Source organism: Ips typographus, linkage group LG14 (genome assembly GCF_016097725.1).
Source record: "Ips typographus isolate SLU linkage group LG14, UJ_Ityp_2.0, whole genome shotgun sequence".
NCBI classification, from domain to species: Eukaryota; Metazoa; Arthropoda; class Insecta; order Coleoptera; family Curculionidae; genus Ips; species Ips typographus.
Window position 1 is genome coordinate 1,859,286 of NC_138435.1, and position 14,740 is coordinate 1,874,025.

A 14,740-nucleotide genomic window follows, 5' to 3' on the forward strand; every position below is an offset into this window, starting at 1 on the left:
TAATGTGAGAGCAACAAAAATAATTTTGAATAAATGTTCTTGGTAATAACATAAGAACAATTTACCAGTTTTGCTTACCTAGTTTCAAGGATTTACAGATTTTCTTGAACAGTTTAAACTAGTTTGCTGTGTACTTTCCAGGACAAATGTTCTAACCAATTTGTTTAGGCTGGACTTGATTGTGTAGAAAAATCTCTATCTATACATATTCAGATCAGGAATGAACTTTTTTTTGATTTTTCACTCACAACTTGCAATCAACTACACGAAACAATAAAAAAAAACATATTTCTTGCCAACCGCTAACGCCGCCATTAAAAGTGACATTTTAGGCTTTCTAGTATAGAGGGCGGTGCTTAATCCCGTATCGGCTCGGGCTGGTGACGATTTTTACGTCACCATCAAGTCGGAGATTGCCTGATTGCAGTCGATCATGTGACGTCAGGATCAATTCGCTGTCGGGAAACAAAATCGGCCGATCAAGCAATCCTTTGGTCCGGAAGCCTTGTTACGTTATTATGAAATGTTTGGTATTACTCGGCCTCCACACCACTTGGGGCCAATGTTACTTAGGCCAATTTAAGTCATTATGACCGTTTTTACGGAAAAAAAAAATCATATTTGGATGGTCTTAATATTATTTTATTTATAAAAAGTAATAAAAATCACTCTGTTGTCACTGATGGGTGTTTCATCGCGTAAAACAAACTGTCCTTGTTGGCTAGCAACGTTTTCGGATCGTCAAATTCGGCAACGTTGCCATTATCCATCACCATCACTTTATCACAATGCAAAATAGTGCTGAGACGATGCGCTATCATTATCACAGTGCAATCGGTAAAATGTTCCTGAATGAGATTGTGCACCAAAAGATCTGATTCCTCGTCCATATTGGCCGTGGCTTCGTCCAGAACGACAATTTTGTTCCTCCTGATTACGGCCCTGGCCAGCGATAGCAATTGTTTTTGTCCACTGCTGAGACTTAAACTCAGAACGTCCTCGTTTAAGTTAGGGATCAGATCTTTCATTCTGACCTTTTCTAGCACGTCCCACAGCTCCTTGTCCGTGTAGATATGGTGAGGATCTAAATTGTCTCTTACGGAACCTTCGAAGATCACCGGATCCTGGGGAATGATGGAAATGTTCTTCCTCAGAAAATTCACGGACACTGAGGCGATATCAATGCCATCTATGATGATTTTTCCTTCGTATTTGTAGAGTCTGAACAGGGTGGACATGATGGAGGACTTGCCAGCTCCGGTCCGGCCCACTATACCAATTTTCTCTCCAGGATTAACGGAAAAACTGATATTTTTCAGGACTTTAGTGCCCGAGGTGTAACTCAAGCTGACTCCGTCGTATTTGACGCTGCCATCTTTCGGCCAATCGTTAATTGCCCCTCCAGTGGTGTCCTCTTGCTCGATTTCCGTGTACTCCAACACTCGTTCCACCGACGTCATACAATTCTCCAAGTCCGCCCATTGTCGTACCGCCCATTGCAGGTAACCGGTTAGCATCATCACCTGGGTTAACGCCAATCCCACGTCCCCAACCGAAATACCTGTTGGTGTATTATTAATCAATCAAGTTGACTGAAAAATCAAAAATCAAAATACTCACGTATATTACCAAACAAAAGAATAACAATGATAAAGACAACAAACATGGCGCCGGCAAAATCCATAATGAAACCAAACGCCCTACTGGTGGTCATCACCATGTAGTAGGCCGAATTGGCCAGGTCCTGGTGTTTGTCAAACTCGTCTTTCAACACCTCTTCCGCTTTGTACGCTCGTATGGTGGTCAAACCTTCGACGGAGGCGTTCAAATGGCCCACCAAAGGACTTCGAGCTGAAATATTTTACATTTATCCATCCAGGTTAACTCGCATGGTTTTTCCGACATACTCATGGCTTCCAGTCGTTTCAAAGCCCTCCCGGTTGGTATATAAACGGTACGCAAGATATACAGGGCGCCAAAAAAACCAATGGCAAACAGGAAGAAAATCCAACTTACTGTTGCTATTAGAATCAACATTCCACCGATACTGATCCAGCTCTAGAACGATTTATAAAGTAAAAACAGTGAATTGGTGCATGTCTACTCTATCCATGGATAGAGTGGATTTTTGAATGATTACCCTGAAAAACTCCATGAAAATAAATGGAAATTGTTCGTCAATCACGTCCAAATCGTACGAGAATCGATTCAAAATATTCCCAATAAAATGATTGTCCATAAACGTCATCGCCGAATTAATAACGCTGCCGCACATCATTTGGTGGATCTTGATCGAGGCGCGTCTACAAAACTTCAAGATGGCGTACGATTTAATGAGCGCCAAAATGGCGGACGTAAAAATCAAAATGGCGTACAGATTGAACGTTTGGTCGCGCCGAGTAACTGCGCCCTCGTACGTGATCGTTTCGTTTCGTTTCGACGTTACGTTGTTGCCAACGCTGATGTCGAACGTTTGTTGCTGATAGTCCACCCTGTAAATTACCAGTTTAGCTCTTGGCCGGTCCGTATATTTATTAGACAGCTTTTTTTGAGCTTCTCCTAAACGACCAGAAAATGCCGAAATCACGTGACAACTGTCACTAACGTCAAAACTGTCAAACCATGCTCAAAAGTTGCAAAAATCAGGGTTTAGAAATGTTTTCTTGCAGTATTTGATATAAAACGTGTTTCTGCGTTTATGACTGGTATTTTGACAATTGTCACGTGACCGTTTAGCTAAAAAGTATTCTACAACCACGTGACCACTGTCACTAACGTCAAACCATGCTCTAGAATTGCAAGAAACAAGATTTCGAAATGTTTTCTTGCAGTATTTGATATAAAACGTGTTTCTGAGGTTTATGACCGTTATTTTGACAATTGTCACGTGACCGTTTAGCTAAATAGTGTTCTACAACCACGTGACAACTGTCACTAACGTCAAAACTGTCAAACCATGCTCAAAAGTTGCAAAAATCAGGGTTTAGAAATGTTTTCTTGCAGTATTTGATATAAAACGTGTTTCTGCGTTTATGACTGGTATTTTGACAATTGTCACGTGACCGTTTAGCTAAAAAGTATTCTACAACCACGTGACCACTGTCACTAACGTCAAACCATGCTCTAGAATTGCAAGAAACAAGATTTCGAAATGTTTTCTTGCAGTATTTGATATAAAACGTGTTTCTGAGGTTTATGACCGTTATTTTGACAATTGTCACGTGACCGTTTAGCTAAATAGTGTTCTACAACCACGTGACAACTGTCACTAACGTCAAAACTGTCAAACCATGCTCTAAAGTTGCAAAAAACAGGGTTTAGAAATGTTTTCTTGCAGTATTCGATATAAAACGTGTTTCTGAGGTTTATGACCGTTATTTTGACAATTGTCACGTCACCGTTCAGCTAAATAATGTTCTGAAATCACGTGACAACTGTCTTTAACATCAAAACTCTCAAACCATGCTCTAAAGTAGCAAAAATCAGGATTTCGAAATGTTTTCTTGCAGTATTTGATATAAAACGTGTTTCTGAGGTTTGCGATCGTTATTTTGACAATTGTCACGTGACCGTTTAGCTAAATAATTTTCTGAAATCACGTGACAACTGTCACTAACGTCAAAACTGTCAAACAAAAAAACTTTTTACAAAAAAAAAACCAACCAAAACGTATCACGTGATAAAGGTGCAAACCATCGAGTCAAAATCAGTTTTTAGCCCAAAGTTGCTATCTCTTGTCGTTTACGAGATATTTGCACAAAAAAATAAACTGTGAATAATTAATTATTAATTTCCAATATGATTCCCTCTTTTTTTTCAGGTGTTTTGGCAAATTTACTTACCAACGAGAAACCAATTTGGACGAGTAACTTTCCGTAAACTGAGCCGACAGGAAGATGGCCATAATCAGTGCAAAAATCACCATCCCACCACCAAATTTGAAATACTTCAGGTAAGTAACAAACTCAACGCTCCCGATCTTCTTGTCTTCGTGATAAATCTTCTGTTTCACTTTACCATCGTCAATTTCCAAAAGTTGTTTCTCCTTCTTGTCGTGCTGTGCAGTGAGCGGGCTTTGCAGCACGTCCAACAGTTCCGCCGGTTTGGAAATTGCCTTTACCGCACCGCGATTCAAATAAATCACTCTGGAGGCTCCTTTAAAGTGCACGGGGTTCTGCGAGACAAACAGCACAATTTTATTTTTAAGAAAGTTTCGAACGCAGTGCGTGTAAATGTCTTCTTGGACTTTAACGTCCAAAGCGGCCAACGAATCGTCCAGAAGGTAAATATCGCTGTTCTTGTATATTGCCCTGGCCAAGTTGATTCTGGCTTGTTGTCCTTTACTTAAATTCATTCCACCGTCTGCCACTACAGTTTCATCTCCATTGGAGAGTAGATTGAGGTCGTACTCCAACGAACACACTTTCACCACCTGGTCGTACTTGATCTGATCAAAACTCTGTCCAAAAATGATATTTTGTCTAATACTGGCAGGGAAAAGCCAAGGATCTTGTGAAGCATAGGAAACTGAACCGCAAACAGTGACCTGGCCTTTCGTGTTAGCGTAGTCCCTTAAAATGGTTTTCAACAAAGAACTTTTCCCTGACCCCACCAAACCGGTCACTACAGTCAGTCCAGGCTCGGTGATGCTCAAACTGACATTCTTCAATATCATCTCCTTCTCCACGGACACGTTCACCTCCTTCAGCTCCACTTTGGCTTTCGTTTTCGTCAAACTGGAGCTACTCGAGTGAGTGTAGTGCTCCTCGATGTGCAACATCCGGCTCACTCTGGTCAAAGAAGCGTAGAATTCGGCCGAGTGAGTCAATCCTAACGGTATGGTGATGCCTACAGAGTGGCGCAGTTCTTTAAACAGTCCAATCACGTAGAAAACCAGTTCGGTGTTGGTGGAATAGCCCAACGCCACGTAGGAGATGAGCAAGACGGGAAATGTGATTTTTGAGCCCATGATACCGATCAGAATTAGGCAAATTTTGAGGTAGAACGCTGCCATTGTTTTCCGCATTTCTTTTCTGAAAATTAATACCAGTTTGCATTATTTTTGGAATTTCATTTGTCCCAAGTGGCAGTCACTGAATTCATTTAAAAATTCCTGAAATACTACAATCCAGCGCAAAAATCATTGAAATTGTCTGAATACGGTTATTTTAAAACGTTTCAACGGAGCGCCTCCTTGCGAGGCCGGGAGACACTACATTCGGTAGAGACGGTTCATCTGTGGCAAAACACACTTATGCCTGTATCTCCGTTAATATTGAAGCTAAAATTCTGAATTTTTCTTTTTTAAAATCATTTAAATCGGTTTGAAATTGAGTGAATACGGACGTATTGAAAGTTTCCAGGAGGTTACCTCGACTCACTTGAGGCAACACTCGGTCAAAGTCAAATATCTCAGAGAATAATAGAGGAAAAATTCTGAAACTTTTAGGGATTAAACTACTAGCAACCAGCTACAATCCAGCGCAAGAATCATTTAAATCGGACTGAAATTGAGTGAATATGGACGAATTGAAGGTTTCCCGGAGGTTAGATCAGCTCACTTGAACAACGCTCGGTTAAAGTCAAATATCTCAGAGAATAATGGAGGAAAAATTCTGAAACTTTTACGGATTAAACTACTAGCAACCAGGTACAATCCAGCGCAAGAATAATTTAAATCGGACTGAAATTGAGTGAATATGGACGAATTGAAGGTTTCCCGGAGGTTAGATCAGCTCACTTAAACAACGCTCGGTTAAAGTCAAATATCTCAGAGAATAATGGAGGAAAACTTCTGAAACTTTTAGGGATTAAACTACTAGCAACCAGCTACAATCCAGCGCAAGAATAATTTAAATCGGACTGAAATTGAGTGAATACGGACGAATTGAAAGTTTCCAGGAGGTTACCTCGACTCACTTGAGGCAACACTCGGTCAAAGTCAAATATCTCAGAGAATAATGGAGGAAAACTTCTGAAACTTTTAGGGATTAAACTACTAGCAACCAGCTACAATCCAGCGCAAGAATAATTTAAATCGGACTGAAATTGAGTGAATATGGACGAATTGAAGGTTTCCCGGAGGTTAGATCAGCTCACTTGAACAACGCTCGGTTAAAGTCAAATATCTCAGAGAATAATGGAGGAAAAATTCTGAAACTTTTAGGGATTAAACTACTAGCAACCAGGTACAATCCAGCGCAAAAATCATTTAAATCGGACTGAAATTGAGTGAATACGGACGTATTGAAAGTTTCCAGGAGGTTACCTCGACTCACTTGAGGCAACACTCGGTCAAAGTCAAATATCTCAGAGAATAATGGAGGAAAACTTCTGAAACTTTTAGGGATTAAACTACTAGCAACCAGCTACAATCCAGCGCAAGAATAATTTAAATCGGACTGAAATTGAGTGAATATGGACGAATTGAAGGTTTCCCGGAGGTTAGATCAGCTCACTTGAACAACGCTCGGTTAAAGTCAAATATCTCAGAGAATAATAGAGGAAAAATTCTGAAACTTTTAGGGATTAAACTACTAGCAACCAGCTACAATCCAGCTCAAAAATAATTTAAATCGGACTGAAATTGAGTGAATACGGACGAATTGAAAGTTTCCAGGAGGTTACCTCGACTCACTTGAGGCAACACTCGGTCAAAGTCAAATATCTCAGAGAATAATGGAGGAAAACTTCTGAAACTTTTAGGGATTAAACTACTAGCAACCAGCTACAATCCAGCGCAAGAATAATTTAAATCGGACTGAAATTGAGTGAATATGGACGAATTGAAGGTTTCCCGGAGGTTAGATCAGCTCACTTGAACAACGCTCGGTCAAAGTCAAATATCTCAGAGAATAATGGAGGAAAAATTCTGAAACTTTTAGGGATTAAACTACTAGCAACCAGCTACAATCCAGCGCAAGAATCATTTAAATCGGATTGAAACTGCCTGAATATGGACGTATTGAAGATTTCCAGGAGGTTAGCTCGACTCACTTGAGGCAACACTCGGTCAAAGTCAAATATCTCAGAGAATAATAGAGGAAAAATTCTGAAACTTTTAGGGATTAAACTACTAGCAACCAGCTACAATCCAGCGCAAAAATAATTTAAATCGGACTGAAATTGAGTGAATATGGACGAATTGAAGGTTTCCCGGAGGTTAGATCAGCTCACTTGAACAACGCTCGGTTAAAGTCAAATATCTCAGAGAATAATGGAGGAAAAATTCTGAAACTTTTACGGATTAAACTACTAGCAACCAGCTGCAATCCTGGGTAAAAATCATTTAAATCGGTTTGAAATTGAGTGAATACGGACGTATTGAAAGTTTCCAGGAGGTTAGATCAGCTCACTTGAACAACGCTCGGTTAAAGTCAAATATCTCAGAGAATAATGGAGGAAAAATTCTGAAACTTTTAGGGATTAAACTACTAGCAACCAGCTACAATCCAGCGCAAGAATAATTTAAATCGGACTGAAATTGTCCGAATACGGTGGGATTGAAATTTTTTTGGATGTTAAAACGGGGGCTGAAATATCTCGAAAACGGTGAAAGACTTCGCAGATTTTCTTTCGCAGGTTAATTGGCAAGACCAAGGAGCAATGAATGTGACTTTTAAGACATTTCAGCGAAGCACCGTTTGGTTTTGTTAAGAGGCCCAAAAAACCCCCACTATTTTCCAACCTAGTACATATGCGGCAAAGTCAACTTAAGTCCATAACTTAACTTAACTAACCATAAACAAGTGATAATTTTGAAATTTCTCTCAATTAAACTAAGAGTAATTAGCTACAATCCAGCGCAAAAATCCTTTAAATCGGATTGAAATTGTCTGAATACGATCGTATTGAAAGTGTTTATACAGTCTAGGACGGACTTTACTTGAAAATCAGTTAAATTTGAAAATTAAAAGACAATATCACTTACTTTCTAGCTTCGCAAATTCTGCCATAGAAAAAGCGTTCCCAAGTGTACATTTTGATGATCCTCAACGCTGAGAGAGCCTCTTGAGTGAGTTGCAATCGTTTATCGGCCATTTTGCCTACTTTGAGTCGCATTTTTGCGATAACCTTACTCAGTACCACTAGAAAAAATTGTCATTCAACCAATCGTACATTCTCTAGTAGAGTGACCAAAGTTAACTCACCTTGCACTAAAAGACCAAAAAAGAGCATTCCCATTGCAATAAAAGAGGGCATCCCCATTCTAGAGTAGAGTAAATAGAACACGGTGACAGTTTGGATTGTGCCTATGATCATTTCGCTCAAAGTCCAAATGTTGTGCACGATCAGTTTGATGTCTTTGGTCAAAATGGTGACGATGTTGCCCATGCTCGTTTTCGATATTTCACCGGGTCGTAGTTTAAGCACTTTCCTGTCATATCAACAACTTATTCCAACTGGGATGTGTTCGGAAATACCTTCAATGGGCGGTCTCTGACGTTGTTGACACATTGGGTACGTTCACCCGACGCGACGTCAGGTTAAGTAAGCGGTCCTATTTAGTTTGTTATGACTGCAGCAGCTTGTTTGTTATGTCAGTTAGAAAAACAGTGTCAAAATTTGAACTGCTAGAAACACAGTTTGAAAGGACAAAATCGCCTGTAAAACCCACTTGTAGTGTGAAAATGACAGTTTTAAGCACATTTTTGAAATCCTTATTAAATTTCCTATCCAATAGCCTAAAAAAATATTACTAAATTCGGTACAGTCACGGAGAAAAGTGCTGCCAAAGTTTGAAAACACAGTCAGCGACAAAATCGTCTGTTAAACTCACTTGGAGTGACAAAATGAGAGTTTTAAGTACATTTTTGGAATCCTCGTTAAATTTTCTATTCAGTTACTTGGAAAAACCGTATAAAATGTGGTACAGTCTGGGAGAAAAGCAGTGTCAAATTTTGAACTAAAAGAAACACAATTCGGAAGGACAGTCAGGGACAAAATCGCTGGTAAAACCCACTTGTACTCAGAAAATGTTTAATTTAAGTAGCTTTTTGGAATCCTCATTAAATTTCCTATTCATTGACGTGAAAAAACACGAAAAATTTGGTACAGTCAGGGAGAAAAATGGTGTCAAAGTTTGAATTGTTAGAAACACAGTTTGAAAGGACAGTCAAGGATAAAATCGCCTATAAAACCTACTTGGAGTGGGAAAATGACTGTTTTAAGCACATTTTTGAAATCCTCATTAAATTTCCTATCCAATGACGTGAAAAAACACGAAAAATTTGGTACAGTCAGGGAGAAAAATGGTGTCAAAGTTTGAATTGTTAGAAACACAGTTTGAAAGGACAGTCAAGGACAAAATCGCCTGTAAAACCCATTTGTGGTGTGAAAATGACAGTTCTAAGCACATTTTTGGAATCCTCATTAAATTTCCTATCCAATAGCCTAAAAAAATATCACTAAATTCGGTACAGTCAAGGAGAAAAGTGCTGCCAAAGTTTGAAAACACAGTCAGCGACAAAATCGTCTGTTAAACTCACTTGGAGTGAGAAAATGACTGTTTTAAGCACATTTTTGGAATCCTCATTAAATTTCCTATCTACTAACCTAAAAAACACTACCAAATTGAGTACAGTCAGTTAGAAAAACAGTGTCAAAGTTTGAACTGCCAGAAACACAGTTTGAAAGGACAGTCAGAGACAAAATCGCCTGTAAAACCCACTTGGAATGAGAAAATGACAGTTTTAAGTACATTTTTGGAATCCTCATTACATTTCCTATCTACTAACCTAAAAAACACTACCAAATTGAGTACAGTCAGTTAGAAAAACAGTGTCAAAGTTTGAACTGCCAGAAACACAGTTTGAAAACACAGTCAGAGACAAAAGCGCCTGTAAAACCCACTTGGAATGAGAAAATGACAGTTTTAAGTACATTTTTGGAATCCTCGTTAAATTTTCTATTCAATAGCCAAAAAAAAACTAAAAACATATCGGTACAGTCATGGTGAAAAATGGTGTCAAAGTTTGAATTGTTAGAAACACAGTTTGAAAGGACAGTCAAGGACAAAATCGCCTGTAAAACCCATTTGTAGTGTGAAAATGACAGTTCTAAGCACATTTTTGGAATCCTCATTAAATTTCCTATCCAATAGCCTAAAAAAATATCACAAAATTCGGTACAGTCAGGAAGAAAAGTGCTGCCAAAGTTTGAAAACACAGTCAGCGACAAAATCGTCTGTTAAACTCACTTGGAATGAGAAAATAACAGTTTTAAGTACATTTTTGGAATCCTCGTTAAATTTTCTATTCAGTTACTTGGGAAAACCGTATAAAATGTGGTACAGTCTGGGAGAAAAGCAGTGTCAAATTTTGAACTAAAAGAAACACAATTCGGAAGGACAGTCAGGGACAAAATCGCTGGTAAAACCCACTTCTAGTCAAAAAATGTTTGATTTAAGTACATTTTTGGAATCCTCATTAAATTTCCTATCCAATAGTCTAAAAAAACATTAAAAAATCGAGTATAGTCAGTTGGAAAAACAGTGTCAAAGTTTGAACTACCAGAAACAGTTTGAAAGGACAGTCAAGGACAAAATCGCCTGTAAAACCCATTTGTGGTGTGAAAATGACAGTTTTAAGCACATTTTTGGAATCCTCATTAAATTTCCTATCCAATAGTCTAAAAAAACACTAAAAAATCGAGTATAGTCAGTTGGAAAAACAGTGTCAAAGTTTGAACTACCAGAAACACAGTTTGAAAGGACAGTCAAGGACAAAATCGCCTGTAAAACCCACTTGTATTAACACTATTCCGTGAACCATTCCGCAGCTGTGTCACTCGTCACATGTGAACGACAAGTAGTTTTCCGTGCGTAAAAAGCATTCATTCCGCCCGCTGACGTCGGGTGAGCGTACACAATGTCAAATTACGTCACAAAACGCAAACTAACCTGTAAATTAGTGAAGTTAACGAAGCCTTAATCTGAATCTCCAATTTGCACTGGAACATAAAGTAATTGTGCGCCCAAATACAGTGAAAAAGGGCAAGGGCAACGACCACGCCCCCATAAAAGTACGCATCCGTCCTGGTTACTTTCGAGTTGACTTGGAAGTACGATATGAACTTACTGGTAATGTACGGATGGACAATACTAAAATAAAAAACTGTTGTATTAAGAGCACCATGAAACTATCAATCTAACCTGTTAAACAACGTCCAGATCAAGTGAATTATCGACAAAATGGTGTAGCGCAATCCGAACCGTTTCCACAGCAACTTGATGATGGTTTCGTTCTGTTTCCATTCCAGTTCGGTTTGATCGCCGCACAATTTCGAGTCGCAATCGTCCGGAATGGCGTACACGTCATTGTCCTGTAAATTGCCCTTGATACCTCGTTTAAACAGCCCGAAAGTGTATCTGGAATTTGACGTTTTCGTGACGTTTCCAACTGTCATACACGCACGCGCTTACGCAAACGTCAAAAATGACGCGACGTTGGCCCGTTCTCTAGGGTTGCTGCGACGTTCCTCCCGATTGCCGGTATCCATTCCGATTGGTTATTAATATATCATCGTTGATTGAACATGACGTAATCCACTCGGAGTATATATTATCGTTAAATTTGTTCGAGGAAATGGTTATTGCCAACCTGAAACTAATTTGTAAGGTGATATGATTGACGTTTTATTATTAAAATGCAATTCAATCAAACAGGATGATTAAGTAAACATAGTTACTTTCAAATGTAATAAGAAAGCTTTCACTTTCTACAGATGGACCAATCAGATTCTTTTTTTCTGTATGTTTGACACTCTCTGTCACCTATAAAGGGCATGAAAACATTTTTAATACCACAAAATGAGTTAAAAATGGCCTTTCTAGCTTTTCATGTTACCGAGATATTGAATTTAAAAAAATGGAGCAAAATAAAAAATTGCTAAAATTGCACTTTTGACAAAAAATTTATTTTTCGAAAAATCGTAGCTCTTTTGTTTAAATTGACAGGAAATTCGTTCTAACGCCATTCGAAAAAGCATAAAAAATACTACAAAGTGAGTTCAAAATGGCCTCTCTAACTTTTCACGTTACCGAGATATTGAATTTCAAAAAAGTACTTAAAAAAACCTCTAAATTTGCAGGAAATTCTAAAAAATCTTGTCAATCAAATGTCCTGATTTACATTCAATGTAAAAAACATTCTGTAGTTTACATATTTTACACATACATGAGCTTGCATTCACCACTTAGTGGAGATAGCTGTCAAACTGTCAATGACAACTGACAGAAGTGTACCTACTTGAATGTTTTTAGTGCAATTAGGTCACGTGACCTTAAACCGTGTTACACCGCGTAGAACATTTTCTGATAATAATTATTAACTGCTAAAGTTCGTGACAGTAATTTTAATTGATATTTTATTACTGTTGCCCAATAATCAACGTTACTGTACCATTTAAACGACTGAAAATCAGCACCAAACCACACTAACTGACCTCTGAGGTACCTTTAAATGTAATATGGTACTTAATCGGCCAAATTGCTTTTAAATGGAACAATTGTTAGCGTACACGTCTTTCAGGCCTTGAAATTGTGCGATCTTTCGGACAACAATTATTATAGCCATCTTTGTTGTGTAATCTAAGTTTGCCTTCGTAAAAACTGGTTTAACTGCTGAAAATTTAACGGAAAACAGGTTTACCAGAACGGTTACAAAATAATAGTTCACCAATTTGCACTGTAATCGTTGGAAAAAGATGATTGAATTTAAAGCACTTTAAGTAGAAAAAATTTCACACGTGTCGCATCAATTTAAATGCATTATTCTAATTTTTCTTACACGTTCACCCTGTATAGAATGTTGCTGATTAACCAACGGCGAAACAATGCTAACAATGCAAAACGCAATTTGCCAAAACAATTGTTTGTTGGTTTGTTAAACGCTCAATAAACACGACAATTTACCAGTCACAACAATTTACAAAAACCAGGAATTTTGTCAATTGTACTGAGAGTGACGTAGCCTGTCAATCGCTCACGTGACTATAAACCGTTAGAAAGAACCTTACCCTGTAGACACTAAAATCAAGGAAGCTGAAAGTCACTCTAAATAAGCGAAAAAAATTAGCAAATTACCTTTACAGAGTGAAAGTGCCTTAGAACGTTGATTGTTAGACGAATTTTGTCGTGTAAATGCGAAACGAATGCGTTAAGTGGGTCATATCGTCTATTATAGCTTTGGGCAAAAAATTGATGATTTTTAATGTAAACACTATCAGTTATACCAAAAAACTCGTGTAATATTGTTTTTTTTTTTTCATTTTTGACATTTACATACACAGTTTTTTAGATGCGGAAAAAAAACGGTATTGTAGTTGTTTTTCAAAGGTTATTCAGATACCCGTCAAATGCATAATTGTTTTGCTACCATGGAGGTTAATTTAAACCTAAAAAGTAACTGTAGTATATAAACCATACTAGTCACGTGACAGTCACCATTATGTCCGATTAGCTGGGGAATTAAGGTTTTTCACAAAGAGACACAAAAACATCATATTATGGTTCAAATTGACTTAAAAAACAAACTGTTTAACCATAAAGGTAGCAAGCAAAAAGTTTTATACCTTAATGGTATTTGACAGTTTGCAGTAGTTTGACATGTAAAACTACTAGCTTCAAATAAAACAGCATGTCATGAAGCTCTTAAACAGATTGTACTTGTTTGAAGAAAGTTTGACATTTTCTAGCTTTATGGATTTTGACAGTTTCCAAGTTTGTGACAGATTTATTTAAATTTTATAAAGTTTTATAATGAGGTCGAGTTGAAACCTTGTCTTCTTATGGATGGGTAGAAAACCTTCTAGTACCGATTATAATGTTTAATATGCGTGGCTGTTTGAGGTTAAGGAAAAAATTGTAAATTAATTAACGGTTTAACTGAAATCAACAATTAAATATCAATTATCGTCAAGGTGGTGATTAACTTATTAAAAATGCTCTGATTGGTTAATCAATCAGGATTAAAGCATTTTTTTTTTTGTAAAACTTACCATCAAATAGGCACTGGTAACCGAGACATTAATGACCCATACAGACCGACTATAACAATATTTTTACCGGATGTTATGCCGAAAATTTATATGATTGTTAATAATAACAAAAGAAAATTTCTTGGGTTAATCGACGGAAGCGCGCGTTCGTGCAAAATCAAAACTAATAACCGATCTCCGGTCGATCATTTCGACTATACCAGAACCAAACCGCTACCATTAATTATTAGTACCAATGGAAGTAAAAGAGTGGGAGATCGAAAAACATTACCATTTTGCATTGTTCCTTTATGGTACACTGGAAAATCCGGTGTAAAAAAAAAATTACCACTAAATTAGGATGACGTCATATATTATACAGCTTGATTAGCAATTTTTGGAATAACGGCAACAGGGTTCAACCCCCATTGCATCCCTCCAAACTTTTTTATTTTAAAATTGTGGTTGGTGCACTCTGACACTTTTTGCTGTATAACTCCTTAAGGAGACCCTTAAGGGAAAAATGACCTTAATACAATCCTGTAAAGAATAAAATTTCCTACAAATTTCCTTATTTACACTTTTTTTTAACTCCTTAAATAACAGAGCTACGCTCGGTCAAAATGGAGTTACTTAAAAAAAAAACAGTTTGGTGCACGCTGACACTTTTTGCTGTATAACTCCTTAAGGAGGCCCTTAAGGCAAAAATGACCCTAATACAATCTTGTAAAGGATAAAATTTCCTACAAATTTCCTTATTTAT

The 14,740-nt window shown here is 37.7% G+C and overlaps 1 protein-coding gene across 1 annotated transcript; it reads right to left on the bottom strand.

Annotated features, from left to right (window-relative positions):
• Positions 1-620: 620 nt before the first annotated feature.
• LOC145737707 (ATP-binding cassette sub-family C member 4-like) lies at positions 621-14,196 on the bottom strand. The gene is made up of 11 exons (XM_081992517.1): positions 13,999-14,196; positions 11,423-11,606; positions 11,153-11,368; positions 10,901-11,101; positions 8,151-8,377; positions 7,931-8,087; positions 3,843-5,033; positions 2,141-2,492; positions 1,908-2,058; positions 1,621-1,851; positions 621-1,561 (listed from the first exon to the last, which is right to left on the bottom strand). The coding sequence occupies exons 2-11, from the start codon at positions 11,497-11,499 to the stop codon at positions 666-668; spliced, it is 3,699 nt and encodes a 1,232-aa protein (XP_081848643.1). The 5' UTR covers positions 11,500-11,606; positions 13,999-14,196; the 3' UTR covers positions 621-665.
• Between the last annotated feature and the right edge of the window lie 544 nt (positions 14,197-14,740).